This window comes from Aethalodelphis obliquidens, unplaced genomic scaffold, assembly GCF_003676395.1.
Source record: "Aethalodelphis obliquidens isolate GAN/ISIS:26980383/991018 unplaced genomic scaffold, ASM367639v1 scaffold86, whole genome shotgun sequence".
NCBI lineage: Eukaryota > Metazoa > Chordata > Mammalia > Artiodactyla > Delphinidae > Aethalodelphis > Aethalodelphis obliquidens.
The window spans coordinates 2,298,193-2,313,022 of NW_020838030.1; the positions used below are offsets into that span (position 1 = coordinate 2,298,193).

Below are 14,830 nucleotides of genomic sequence, written 5' to 3' on the forward strand. Positions count from 1 at the left end.
ACACACACACACACACACACACACACACACACACACACACACACACAGATAGCAGTGCTGAGAATGAGAAGTAACTGGCACTCTCCCCTCCCTCCTGTGTTAGGGAACAGTCAATAGTCTACAGCTCAAGTATTTGTAAACACTCAATAGCACCCAATCTCTCATCCCCAGCAGTCTCCTTTTGCTTGTTTTCCAGCAAGTGTATCACAGTGGAGGAAGATGAAACATTGAATCAAACTCCTAGGCAAGGACTTCCCTGGTGGCACAGTGGTTGGGAGTCCGCCTGCCAATGCAGGGGACACGGCGGGTTCAACCCCTGGTCCGGGAGGATCCCACATGCTGCGGAGCAGCTAAGCCCGGGCGCCACAGCTATGGAGCCTGTGCTCTGCAGCCCACGAGCCACAGCTACTGAGCCCACATACTACAACTAAAGCCCACGCGCACCTAGAGCCTGTGCTCCGCAACAAGAGGAGCCCCCACTCGCTGCAACTAGAGAAAGCCTGCACGCAGCAACGAAGACCCAATGCAGCCAAAATTTAAAATTAATTAATTAATTTAAAAAAAAAACAACAACTCCTAGGCAAGCCGGTGAAAGTTATAACAGCTGCAGGCAATATGTTTCCCCCGACAGAAATAATTTTTAACCCCCCCCAAAAAAACCCCAAACTACACATAGTTTAGGCTAATCTGCCAAATAAACTAACTCCTAATAGTAGGAAATGAATTAAAATCTTGCAGTGAGACAAAGAAATAGGTTTCACTAGGCGTGGAATTTAGGCCAAATCTGTTCCGGGCCCCAGAACCCCACCATGATCAGTACAAAGGATTCCACACACTCAGTGTGTAAGAGCCACATGGACAGATGCCGTTCCTCCTGCTATCAGCACAGTTGCATCTCGCCCATCCAAAAGAAGCGCAGTAAAGAACCCCAGTTCTCTGGAACAATGCTGAATGCCTAGAAGCAAGCAACTAAGGCCTCAGAGCAAACAAAATGGATCCGCACTCAGAGGCACTTTGCTCTTTTTCAAGAGGCAATTCTTACAAGTTTACTTTGCCCAGCTCACAGCACACCGGAAGAGACAGTACACGGGATCTCAGTAAGACGTGATAAGTGGCCAGAGTTGGTCCTCACAGAGGTCGGTTACTTTTACACAGAGAAAAATTATGTTCCATGGCCTCATGTTAAGACCCCTAGATCCAGACCAGCTGATCTACAAATATGGCCCCTAGTAGTAAGTGGTACTGGGCATCATGGGTAGGTGGCTCTGAAGAAACCCTTCACCGTGCAGGTGAGGAATGAACAGAAAACAGAGATGCTCCTTGTGACTGTGCTGGGGGAGGGAGAGGGTGTGCAGGGCAAGCGCCAGGAGCCAGGAGCAACTTCCGAGAGGGCAACACGGCCCAGAGGAAAGACAGCGGGAGCTTGGAAAACAAAACTGGCTTAAATTCCAACCCATCTTTTTGCCCTGGGGACGTGACCCAGCCTTTCTGGGCCTTAGTTTCCTTATTTATCAAATAGAGGTAAGAACAGCAGCTGCCTCATCAAGTGGCTGTGAGGGTTTCAAATCGTGTGCACGTCAATCACGCGTGTGGCATGGAGCAGGCACTCAACAAACGGCAACTATTACTAGGCCAAGCAGGCTGTGAGCTCCCGCAGGCCTCTTCCACTCAGCTCTCTGCCCACTGGGCTCAGCCACATGGCTTGGCCCACGACAGGTGTTTATTATGCTGAACTGAATCGAAGGGAGGAGACATTTGCTGATCTCCTCACTGCTTCCATATGTGAATTCAAATGTATCTCACATTCCCGGAGCCTCACAATAAATCTGTTCAGAAGAAGAAATATGTAAACCTTTTTACGGACAGACAGCCTGAAGATGCACAGGAATGAAAAATATTTTCTCCCATCACCCAGCAAATGGTGCAGCTAGAACCAGCCTCTTTAGGCCCCCATCCGCCTCTGGGTGTGGCTGACGAGGTCCAGACCGGGACTGGTGGGCTGCGGGGAGGGCTCAGAGCTCCGCAGGCGCCAGCTGGGTCACACGCCTCCCTCCCCAGGGCCCATCCCTGCAGGTGGGTGCAGACCATGTGCATCTGGGAAATGCCTCCTACACTGGCACGTTGTTGGAGCCCTAGAGGGGGGTAGCAAGCTAACAGCCACTGCGAGGATGAAATCCAGTTACTGAGAACTGTTTAATCCTCCCAGCAACCCTGTGAGGTAGGTCTCATCCCATTTCACAGACAAGAGACCGAATCTCTGAGAGATTAGGGACCCACCTGCCTCACCCAGCTAACAAGTGACAGACTGTACTCCCGGCTCCCACGTGCTGGCTCCCCCCACGTGGCACTCTGCCCCCCAGAGCAAGGCTGTGGCCCGGACGCCCAGACACCAGTGGGCTCTGTCCACGTGTCCTCAAGACCCTCGCCTGCTGGAAGAGCCGCCTGCAAACCACAGACGGCGCATCTGCACTTCCCTGAGAATCAAGAACGCTTCATCTTTTACCTCAATGCTGTTGATGAGCTCTAAATACCGGAGGTCTTGTACTCTGGTGAAGGCCTACAGGGGAAGAAATGAAAGAACAAAATCAGCTCCTTCTGGGCTTCAAAAGTGCGTGATTGGCTGGGGGTGGGAGTCAAGCTTTAGAAAGTGAACCGGTAAGGAGGGAAAGAAACAAGCACTGATTAATCACCGTGTGTACTGGGAGGGTCCTGCCACCCAGGGAAGCGTGGCTTTATCCCTGGGATTAGTCCATATGAAGAACAGCAAAGAAGCCCTGGTTGCATCACTCACTTTGGGACGAGGTAGACAAAACTCGGATACTGCAGTCAGTGATGCGGCTGGCTTGGAGGAATCTCTATGCGAAAGGGAAGACCAGGCTGGTCTGAGCCTCTGAGGCAGCAGCACAGGAGTGGGAGTGAGGGGACGTGCTGACGGAGGAGAGGCCGCACGTCCACCTCAGTGACCAGGATGGAGCACAGGAGACAGCCTTGCTTCCCGGCAGGGCACAAACACAGGGCCTGTGGTGCCGGCACAGGGGGAGGAGAAGAGGGGAAAGCTGAGAAGGAACAAAGATGGCTTCGGGAAGGAAGGGGGAGGTAGGGAATGAATCACTCCAAGTCTCTGGAAGGCAAACTCTTATGTAAATCCTAAAAGTGGAGCTCTTGCGTTGGACTCGCAGTAAAGCCAGAGATTTTAACCCATGGGCTACTAGAAACTTCTAGGCAGCCTTCTGCAAGCAAACTGATGTTAGCTAAGCCCCTTGTGCTGCTTTCAGATTCTGCAAGGGTTTTAGAGGAACATAACCCACCCTGTCAGGCGGATCTTCATGTGGCTTTGCTGCCAGCATCTCCTCCCATTTAATTCCTCCCAGGCGGGCTTCTCTACAGCGTCCCATATGAAATGGGCTAACACATGCCTGGAGGAGGCAGCAGGTCCAGGAGGCTTCGAATTTAAAATGCAGAACAACAACCCTGGCCAACTGCTCTCTCTGCTCAGCTGCACGACATCCTCCACCTAAAAAGCCAGGAGATTAGCAGGTCATCCAGCCTCTGGCTGCCTCACAGATGACCAAAATGTGACTTTATCTCTTCATCCTGCAGGGCCAGGCATCCTATCAGGGGCTGGGGACCCAGAGACGAACATGACTTGGCCCTTGTCCCCCTCTGTGATTCAGGGGCCCATATTTTAAAAGGGGAGGCAGGCAGATTAAACAGATCATGAACTCTCCCTGAGCCAAGAGCTATACAATTCCGAACTAGATGCCCTGGAGAACACAGATTCACTGTCTGGAAACGGGCAGGGGCAGGAGGCTGGAGGCTGGACTAAGCAAAGCATCACAGGGTAGGAACCTGACAGATGGGACCTGAAGAGGGGTCCCTTGAAAGGGTCAGGCAGGCATCACATAAGCAAAGGGATGAGGGCTCAAAGCACCCATTTTCCACACAGGAGGGCTTACAAGCTATCGTCTAGATCTGGGCTTCCTGAAAGCAACATGAGGGGGAAGCCTGGGGTGTCTGGCAAGGTGGCAGAGAGGAAAGAAGGAGCATTCTAGGTCTCAGTCCTGGCTCTGAGACCTTCCAGCTGGGGGGCCCTGAACCTAACCCTTGCCCGCCTCCAGGCTGCCAACAACTTCCTTATGGAAAGGGGCAAGCTAGCGAGGTCCTCTCCACGGCCTTCCCAGTTCTGCTCTGCTAGGATTTGAGGACTTGTCACCGTGAGAAACGTGAGTTTCTTCAGCCCTGACACATTCTGCAGAGTGAGGGGTGCCCTGGTCGGAGCGGTCTGAGTCACAAGGCCTGTGGATAACCTCAAGCAGAGGGAAGTGTGGGAACAGGGCCGCATCTGCAGTTCTGCTTGGGGCTGCCTTCCCAGGTGTGAAGCAGCTCTCCTCCGCCATCTAGTGGAGACACTGGCCTATTGCCGGGAACCACCCTCTATCCCCGTGTGCCTGAGACTTGGGCAAAGCAGAAAAAGAAAGGCTGGGGAATGGGAATTTGGATAAAATGATCAAGTTCTAGTCTATGGTTAAAGTCTTGTGGGCTTCACACAATAATCTCTATTCTCAGGGAGCGTTTGGAGGATACAGGGTGGGGAGGAGGGGTTCCAGTTTAGTTTGCGTCAAACGTTTCAAACGTTTGCTGAGCGCCTAATGGTCTATGGCACCGTGCTTGGCGGTGTTGGCTGATGCTAGGATGAGGCTGACGCTTAGTTGCGGGGTGTAAGGAACTGACAATCTCTCCGGAAGACTTCTAATTTCGTTCCAGGCTAAAACCAAGCAAAACATATTCTAGGAATCCTTTGTCATTCTTCATCCCTCCTGGCATTTCTGGGTGGGGCAGGAGAGGGAAGCTCCCTCCACGGACTTGCTTCCTCCTCCTCTGAATTCTTAAGAATTCCTAATAGCCCTCCTCTATTACCACTTTTCTTATGCTAACTAGATCTAAAACTATGATACAGATAATTATCGTATCACAGTGATTTTACTTGTTGTAATAATGGTTGGCATTTGTACAACCACTGCCAGTTTTAGAATCCCTCTTACCACGTGGGGGTTACGCCTAATGACACTGTCACGCAAGCCTGTCAGTCCCGTTTTCACCGTCCCGCTGTGGGAGTGGGAGGGCTGAAGTTCCAAGAGAAGCGGCTGGCTGGGGTCATCCAGCCCGTGCAGGCACTGCTGGGCCTCAACCAGGCTGCTGAGTCCCAGCCTGGTCCCCATCCACTCTCTTTTCAGGCCTAGAAGTCCCACCCTAGCACAGGGCAGGCACCACACATTTCTGCAACCACTTGCCCACCAGCCAGGAGTATGGGCTAAATGAGGGCCTGGCTAATTGACTGCGGGGAAGAAAAAGAGAGGAGGGAGGAGTAGGGTAGGGGGGTTTGGAAGCCACTCGTTTCCCCACCTCAGGCTCCAGACGAAAACCCATCTCAGAGACAGAGCTGGGCTTTTTCTAATGTGGGGAAAGGGGGCAAATGTTTTCAACCATTTCTGTAGTTTTAATAGACTAGGCCAGGAAACAACACCACGGATCAAGGCCATGAATCATGCATGCCATGAAGGTATGTGTGGAGTGACACTGCCGTCAGAATCAGAGAACTTGACCATTTCTTCCAATGTACTTAGCGGAGTGCCAAGAAAAACAGCATTGTGTAATAAGTGGCCCTAATACCAGTAAGTGCTTATACGAATGATAAAAGCTCCCGGTGACTGAGCACTGACGATGTTCAGGCTTTGCTGTGAGCTGTGCATGGACGGTCACTCATAATGCTGACAGCTACAGTCTATCAGATGCCCCTTCTTCTGTGTTAGGCTTTACAGGCATTATCCATTAGATCCTTATAACTCCATGAGGATGGGGCCTGTCATCACCCTAATTTTACAGATGAGCAACCTCAGAAAGGCTGTTACCTGCTGAGGCTCACGGAGGTGGCTGTGCTGGGATTCCAGCCCAGGTCAGTCTAACTCCAGAGCCCATGACAGTAGGCATCTGCCTCCTCAAGGGAGCCTGCGAGGACCAAATTCCAGCTCACGCTGACTGACGCTTACCTTCTTTGCTGTTTCAAACTCCAATCCTTCTAAAGCTTCCATGGCCAGCTCGCGCCAGTCAGTGTCTGTCACGCCCAAGCAAGCAATCTGGTAGGCTTCTCGGAACATCTTCCTATCCAGGTACTGGTACATCGGAGCAGACTGGAGGATTTCATCAAAAGGAAAGAAGACTGCTTTCAGAGCAATGGAAGAGTCAGACGCACACAAAGCCCGATTCCACGTGTGTGCACCAACTTAATGACGAATGTCACGGAGCAAGGCCACAGTGACCCATCAGCACCCTGCTCAGCCTCACCCCGGCCCACCTGATGCCCTTCCATTCGGCCGCCCCTTTCACAGCCATTGTATTGAACCACCGTATTTAGCAGCACTAACTTCCACCCGCCTCCCCTCCACCACCACCGGCTTTCCCCACCTCCAGGGTGGCCGGATCACAAGATGTCACCCTTGCCTGGAATGCCTTTGCCCCTCCTCACCCTCTGCAAAGTACCTAATTGGCTTTAAAGGCCCTGTTAAAATGTCACCTCTTCTGTAAAGTCTTCACTGACCCCTCAAGGGGTTTTATTTTTATTTTTTTAATATTTGTTCATTTATCTGGTTGCGCTGGGTCTTAGTTGCAGGCTCCTTAGTTGTGGCTCGTGGACTCCTTAGTTGCAGCTCGCCAGCTCCTTAGTTGTGGTAGGCGGGCTCCTTGGTTGTGGCACGCGAACTCTTAGTTGCAGCATGCATGTGGGATCTAGTTCCCTGACCAGGGATTGAACCCGGGCCCCTGCATTGGGAGCATGGAGTCTTAACCAGTGTGCTACCAGGGAAGTCACTCTGGCTGTATTTTAATTAAAAGTCTGTCCCCATAAGGCTGTGCACAACCTGAGGGTGGCGGTGGGGTCGTACTTAACTCCCTCAGCAGGCCCTCAGTCTACGTTTGCTGAAGGAATGAACAACGTTACTGAGGAAGGGGCCTGGGATGGCCTCTTACGAAGAGGGCGGAAAAACCTGCTTCTCCCAAGAAAGGCTGCCATCTCCTAGTGCCCTGGCCCTGGGAACCTTCCTACCATCCCTCCGTCCAGACAGGGCTGCCTCACCATGACACCTGTGAACAGTTCTTAATAACTTCTTTTTTTAGGTTTACTAAGTGCTTTTGGATCGGTCCCAACAGCCCTGTGTAGTAGGTATTACTGCCCCCTGATTACTGCCCGGAGACTGAGAGGGCAACTGACCTGCTAAGGACACAGAAGTGGCACATGGAAGCCCTGGGGCTGGACTGGGGGCACGCTGTCCAGGTTCCGTGCTCCTCCCTGCCGTGTGTGTGTGCGTGTGCATGTCTGTGTGTGTTCTTTCGCACACAAGAAGAGGTGTGAGCTGGGTCCGGGTGTCCTCAACAACGAAAGGCCAGTCAGCGTGCTAAAGGGACTGCACCCCTCCTTCTGGCTTCCTGGGCAGTGGAGTTGATCCGCCAGTGCCTCTGCGCTAATGGTTCCCAAATGTGGAGCTGGAAGAGCTGCTGTCTCTGTCTGGGGCCTGTATCTTTGAAATTCCCGACTCCATTTTTTAGCTTTAGAGTTGAAGGAAACTTGTTTCTTTTTAAGCTATTCTCCCCTCTGACAGCAAGACTGCTTCTCAATGCTCACCTTTTCTGCCCTGCCCCCCCATCTCCCCTCCCTTCAAGGGGGCAGTAGGGCATGAAGCGGGGAGCAGTTGAGCTAGAATCCCGGCCTGGCTCAGCCACATCCTAGCTGTGGGGTTTGGGGTAAACTCATTAGCTCCTGTTATGATGCCCTGCCCAGCCCACTGGCTACCAGTGCGTTGAAAGTGGGAAGGTGCCAGGCGAAAGCGAGCCTGCTCCCTCCCCACTGTGCTTTCTCAGCACAGAAACACACCTGCTGCTCCTCTTTGTCTTTCCAGACCTTTCTGGGCTCAGATCAACTGTCACCACCTCATGGAAGCTTTCTCAAACTCCCCAAGAACAACGAGCTTTCCTTTCTAAACTCCTTTGGTGAACAACCTCTGTTCCAATTTAGTTGTTCTGCAGGGTTTGCTATTTAAAGATTGATAATAACAATAAGAGGAATTGGGCCAGACAAAACCTGAAGGATGGGTGCGTTTAGCTCCACTGCAAGGAAAAGTGAGGCCCAAAGAGTAAAAGGAGCGGCTCAAGGTCACAGCTGGTTGAGACGGCAGAGTCAGAACTCAAACCCACTGCTCCTTCCCCTCGACCGCCCCCAAGGTTGAGCCCCGTAAGGGTGGTTCGGGGACTCAGACAAGCACAGGAGAAGCCAGCCCAGGACAAATGGTTAACACTCGGGCTTGCCTGGGAGGCACCATCTGAGAACGGGAGTTTTAAAAATATACTGAGGGAACAAATGCCCTCTGAGCTCTACTTGATCTCATTGTTGCATTCCAAGCATGAAGTCACCACCGCCCTGAGAAGCCCGACCAGGGTTCGCCGCCCTACTTGGCAGCCCTGACTAACCAATTCTTGCACAAGATGATGTAAATTTCGAAAGGAAACCAGAAATCCCCAGAGTGGGTCTGCTTTCTCCCTCCTCTCTGGGCCAAAGCCACAGGATGGCTGGAGGCAGAGGCGACAGATAAACAGCCTCTGTCTCGAGGCTGCCTTTCCGAACCCTTGGCAGTAGTGACCTGCTGCATCAGCAGGACGGCCTTCGTGCAGCCAAGGGGGCTCTGGCTGCTGAATCTGAAGGGCTTGGCTTCAGAGGAAGCTCCGCGCTGCCCTGCTGGCTCCTCTTGGCGGCCAAAGCCAGGGAGCAGCAGCAAACTGCATTTATCTTCGAGGTCACGATGGCAGTCTTGGAGGAAAACTGTCACTCAGCATGGCCTGTCTGGCACGGTGGAGGAGGACTGTGTTTCTGGTGGCTGTGGAGCCGGGGCTCGGGATGGGGAGCCCCGCGAGGAAACAGTCCAGCAGGGGCGGTTCTTGCCCCTCCTCCTGCCCTGCTTCCACCCACCTCTCTCCCTTCTTTCTCTGGCTTTCTTTTTTTCTCTCTCCTTTTCCTCAGATCTTAATTCTACTACCATTTATTGAATAATTGTTCTGTGTCAGGCACTATTAATTCCCGAAGCAATAAGTAACAAGGGTATCATCAGCTTAGAGGGAGAAGCGGACCCCAGCCCCAGCCTTTACAAGAAGCCAAGGCAGGGAGCGCGAGTGAAGGTGAGGTGTCTGGAGGGGGCGCAGACGGATGGAGCCCAGCTGAAGGGCAATCTGGAGACACGTCTACAAATCTTTCACATAGACATGACCTCTGACCCAGCAATTTCACTCCTAGGAATTTATACCAAGGAGCTATACTGGGATTGGTGCAAAGACTTAACTAGAAAGATGCCCACTATCTACAATAGGGAAAAAGCTGTAAACAGCATGACCATCGAACAATAGGCGCTGGTTGAGTAAGTTGTGGACATCATGTGATGGGACAAAAAGCAATCATTAAAAACAATGGGGGCAGCAGGAAGGGGGTGTGGTTATAACAGAAGGGCAACCTAACACCAGGGACCTTGTGGGCTGATGGCGGAGGTACCACTCACCTACACAGGTGATAAGTCTGTACTGTGGCTGCCAACTGTTACCAGCGGGAACACCTCAGCAAGTTGTACAAAGGATCTCTGTATGATTTCTTACAATTACATGTGAATCTACAATCACCTCAGTATTTTTAAATGCTAGAGAAGCACGTTTACTAATGTGGAGCCATGTTTCCAGTAGATTGCTGAGTGAAAAAGCCAGAGTGCTAGTTGATGGCCAATAATTCATACAAAGTGATGGGTCTGCAGTATGTAAATGTCAGGTTAATTAGAAGATTATAATCCACATTCAGTAAAGTAAGTACAGTAAACCTGAGGTTTCATCTATAGGAGCAATACTTACAGACAAAAGTCACAAAACAGTATTTACAGTATGGTTCCACTTTTGTTTAAAAATGTTTATATAAAATCATATACTCATAATTGCGTATCACACATCTATTATATGTACATATAGAAACGGTCTGGGTGCATATATTCTACAATCTTTAACAGTGATTCTTGGGCTTCCCTAGTGGCACAGTGGTTAAGAATCTGCCTGCCAATGCAGGGGACATGGGTTCGAGCCCTGGTCTGGGAAGATCCCACATGCCGCAGAGCAACTAAGCCCGTGTGCCACAACTACTGAGCCTGCGCTCTAGAGCCCACGAGCCACAACTACTGAGCCTGCAAGCTACAACTACTGAGCCCGTGAGCCACAACTACAGAAGTCTGTGCGCCTAGAGCCCATGCTCCGCAACAAGAGAAGCCACCACACTGGGAAGCCCACGCACCGCAACGAAGAGTAATGAAGAGTAGCCCCCGCTCGCCACAACTAGAGAAAGGCCATGCACAGCAACAAAGACCCAACATAGCCAAAAATAAATAAATAAAATAAATTTATTTAAAAAAAAAAAAAAAGAGTGATTCTTGGGAATTTCCTGGTAGTCCAGTGATCAGGACTTACTGCTTTCACTGCCAGGGGCCCGGGTTCAATCCCTGGTCGGGGAACTAAGATCCCACAAGCCTCAACGTACAGAGTGATTCTCTCTCGAGGATGGGAAATTGAGGGCTAGCCTCTCCTTGGCACTTGTTTCTATTTTAAAACAGCTCTACAGAGGGCGTGATTCCCTTGGGGAGAAGACAGGAAGCTGGGGCCGCCGGGGTTAGGCCAGCCCCAACTTGGGTCGTCAATCTCTGCCCTCCTGTCTGTTTCTGCCCTCCCCACTACTCCGTGGCTCTGGACTCCAGCTCCCCCCAACCCCCCACATCTGTTCTGGCCTCCTCCTGGTTTGAGGGACGGGTGCAGACAGTCCCACGCTCCCTTTCTGGCTCAACAGACCTCGGCTCCCACGCCCCGTCCCACCCATATTCTCTCTCACACGCACACACCACCCCCTCACACGCCATGCGGACGCCCTGCTGGACTCCCAGCTGGACTCCCAGCTTTGCCAGCTTGTTCCACTCTGTCCCACGCACGGCTCTCAGTAAAACATGCTGTCTGCTGCCAGACAACCTTGCATACCCCTCCCCGCCCCTCCCAGGAAAGGAGGATCAGAAAGAAATGGAGGCTCAGTGAGGTTGAGCTGTTTGCCCAAAGACAGGCAGGTTGCAAAGGGTGGAGATGGGGTTCAGGTTCAAGTCCAGAGTGCCTTCCATGCTGTCACGGCTGCCACTCTAGTCTCTCTCCCCTCTCTCCTCCCCAGTCCTTCCCAGGCACCACGAGGAGCCTGGCTTTCCTGGTCTCGTCTGCCCTGCCCCGGCTAAGAGCTGACAGGCTCCCAGGTTACCTGTGGCACCTCCACGGCCGACATAGAAAAGGCGTGGAGGCAGAAGATCCTGGAGCCGTTGTAGCCGACCACGAAGCCCTGCAGCTTCTGCTGGTGCACGGGGAAAGTGCTGGCCTTGATGTTGAGGTAGCCGCCTCCAGAGAAGCAGAGCATGTCCTCACACTGGGTGTTCCAGGCCACACTGTTGGCGTTCGGCTCCTGAGGAACAGGGATGGTGAGGGTGACAGCCCCGGGCATGGACACCATTCCTACATTCAGACAAGGACTCCTTTTAAAGCCTGAATCACACTAAGTTGCCAAGAGTGGGGTGTAGGGAACGGGGGGAGAAGGGGATCGGACAAAATGGACAGGACACAGAGGCAAGCTCCTCTTTGCACTATGTGTGTAGGAATTTTTTAATAAGCAAGCATTATTTTTGAAAAAAATATTATTATCCCCAAGTATTAATAATTATATAGTAAGTGAGAAAATCAGCAAGGTGGGTTCTAGTTCTATTAAAGAATGAATATACAAAGCTAGTCATGGAAGAAGGTTTAAAAGGGTATATTCCAAAGAATTAACAGGGATTGTTTGAGGGTGGGTGGAATTGTGGGTAATTTTTATTTTCTACATTTTCTGTTTGTCTGAAATTTTCTTTTAGTCCTTGAACATCTATTGTTTTTTATAATAAGAAAAAGAACAGTGAGTTATTTTTAAAATTAGAAAATAATATATTCTCTCTGCATTGACAATTCACACATGTAAAAACTACAGTCTCCCTGGGAGGCACCCCTCCCCCTCACTTCCCCTCCAGAGTATTCTGCTCAGCTCTGGGGCCCCAGGGACCAGCAGATGTTCATACCTTTCTGCCTAGAATCTGTTACAATGCCTGAATCGTTTATAATGAGCATGGATTACTTTTATAATGAGAAAAAAACAATATAGCTGTTTTTGCTTGCAGGGGGCTGGGGCAGCTGAGAGGAGAAAAAAAGATAGCTGGGAATGTTCGTGTCTCCTGGCAAGATTGGAGAATCACCTTCCCTGGCTGCCTGCAGAACCCTCAGTGGGGACTGGGAAGGACACACACCCTTCCACTCCTTCAAGGCTCAGGCGCAGATTCACAACTGGGGGCCTGCTAACCTACCTCCAGGAGGTGGGTGTTCAGTCTGGAGAGAAGAGACATAACACCGAGGGCCCTATTCTGTGCCAGGCACTGAGCTAGGTTCTACGGTACCTTATTGAGCCCAGCAGCAATTCTGTGAGGGGGCAAGTACTAGCTGCATGTTAGACGTAAGGAGAAATTGAGGCTCAGAGAGGTTCACTAACTTGCTTGAGACCACACAGTAAGTGATGAAGGCGGGGCTGGAGGCAGGTCTGTCTGAAGGCACAGCCTGTGCTCTTTTCTTTCCTCGAAACCACTCTGCCTCCCGGTGATGGGGGCGAGTTGCTATGGGGGAGTCGCCTTGGGCTAGTGGTAGCCAGGTGTCCCCTTCCAAATGACTGAGGCCGCCCCCCCTGCTGTGCTGATTCTGCTGCCGAGGACAAGGAGGAGCCCTGATAAAGGGTCCTCAATCTGCCATGACACAGGGACACCTGCAGTGGCTGAGGAAGCCAGTCAGGGGAGGCTTTAGCTCTGGGCGGACCCACCTCAGGCAAATGGCCCTGACCGTTTACAAAGCCCTAAAGAGGCAAAGAGCAGCACCGAGTCCAGCAGAAAGCCAGCGGACGCTGGGCACGGAGCCTGTGGGCGGCTCTTCTCCGGGGACACCCCTCCTCCAGCCACAGGACCAAGCAGTGTGTAAGCAACTACTGTCCCCCGCACACTCCACCTCCTGTTGGTTCTTACAGTATCCTTGGGAAACAGCAGAGGAAGGGCTGCCCCCATCCCTTCCCTTCTTTCAGATGACAAAACCTGTCCTGTTTCCTGACCGTGTCTCAGGGCACTCGCAGACACAGGCAGGCCTCCAGCCGGTGAACAGCAGACTTCTTCAAAAGAATCATCTTCACATTAACCCACCTACTGAGAGCCCACCTATGAGCCCCACTTAGACTGATTATTATTCATTTACTGCTCACAGTAACCTCATAAGGAAGGTGTAACTTGCCCACCTTACCTGTGAGGAAACCGAAGTCCACGAGGCTCGCCCAGCTCCCGCCGCTCGCGTGCGAGGTGCAGGCTGGGCCCAGCCTCTTGGACTCTGTGCTGCCGTGTGGTCCCCACACGCTACACCTCACTGCTCTCCCCGGAGGCCTGCCTGGGAGCCAGAGTGTGAGCCCTTCCTGCAGGGACTGGGAAGCCAGGGGAGGGTCTCTAGGCAAGGACCTCGTCCTGGGCACTCTTGGGGGTCACCTGAAATAGCAACTCCTTGGTGTGGATGTCATACACCAGGCACGTGTCGTTTTCATCCACCACGGCCAACTTGTTGCGGGAGGCGCTCATGTCCAGGCAGCGCACGGCTGTGGCCTGCTTTAGCAGGACGATGGCAAAGAGACTGTCCACAAAGATCTTCAGGATCTGGCAAAATTTCAGAGGAAAACTGTGAGTCCCCAAGGCAACAACACCCTGGAGCACCGCCAGGCCGTTGGAACCGTGTGCTCTACAAGAATAACTCCCACTAACTTCACCAGAGGCTCTGTGTGGAGAAAAGGACCCATCAAAAGAAAGAGAACGGGGCTTTCTCCATAGGAGACCGGGAGTGCGGTCCGTCAGAGGTTGCCAAGGTAATGACAGTCCCCAAGACACAACCAACTCACTTGAGTGTCTGCTTGACTGGGGACTATTAACAATATTACCCAAACTGCAGGTTAGGAGACAGCATCTAACGAGAGCTGAGTCACAAACTACCACGGGAAGAGGCGCCTGTAAACACTAACAAGACATCTGGTGTAGCCACAGCAAGATGACAATGATGATGCTGGTGGTGGGGATGATGAGAATTTTGATGATGGAGTTGATGATGTACATAGCTATCAGTTATTGACCATTTTTGACAGCCCTGTGAAACATGTGGTATTCTCTTCATTTGTAAAACCTGAGCCCCAGAGAGGTGAAGTGACTTGCCTAGGGTCACACAGCTAGTGAGTAGCTACAGACGAACATGACCCCAGGTCCACCTGCCCACAAAGCCCATGCTCTCCAGCCTCGCACTGGAAGTGACAGCTGACAGAGAGAAGGAAGCTGGCTTTCCTTCCCTGTGGTGTTGCTACACTGTGGCCCCTGCCAATCTCAACTTCCATGACTTCCGTCCCCAGGAAAGGCCTGACAAGGCTCAGCCACAAGCCATCTGCTAGACAGCTTGACTCTCAGGCTAAAGCAGTTATATTTTTCCTTTCAAATTTCCATGTAACCCACTTAGAACTTTCTTCTTCTGAGCAAAGAACACACACACACACACACACACACACACACACACACACCTGCTTAACACACACACACACACACACACACACACACACACACACACACACACACACACACACACACACACACAC

General features: G+C 51.8%; 1 protein-coding gene across 22 annotated transcripts in view; it reads right to left on the reverse strand.

Moving 5' to 3' along the window:
- IFT122 (intraflagellar transport 122) overlaps nt 1-14,830 on the reverse strand; it is a 77,959-nt gene that overhangs the window by 31,710 nt on the left and 31,419 nt on the right. For all 22 annotated transcript variants that reach the window (XM_027093946.1, XM_027093936.1, XM_027093945.1 and 19 more), the window contains 4 exons: nt 13,689-13,853; nt 11,360-11,557; nt 6,048-6,188; nt 2,504-2,557 (listed from right to left, as the gene is read on the reverse strand). In XM_027093946.1, the coding sequence (XP_026949747.1) occupies nt 2,504-2,557; nt 6,048-6,188; nt 11,360-11,557; nt 13,689-13,853 (558 nt within the window). The remainder of the gene's footprint in view (nt 1-2,503; nt 2,558-6,047; nt 6,189-11,359; nt 11,558-13,688; nt 13,854-14,830) is intronic.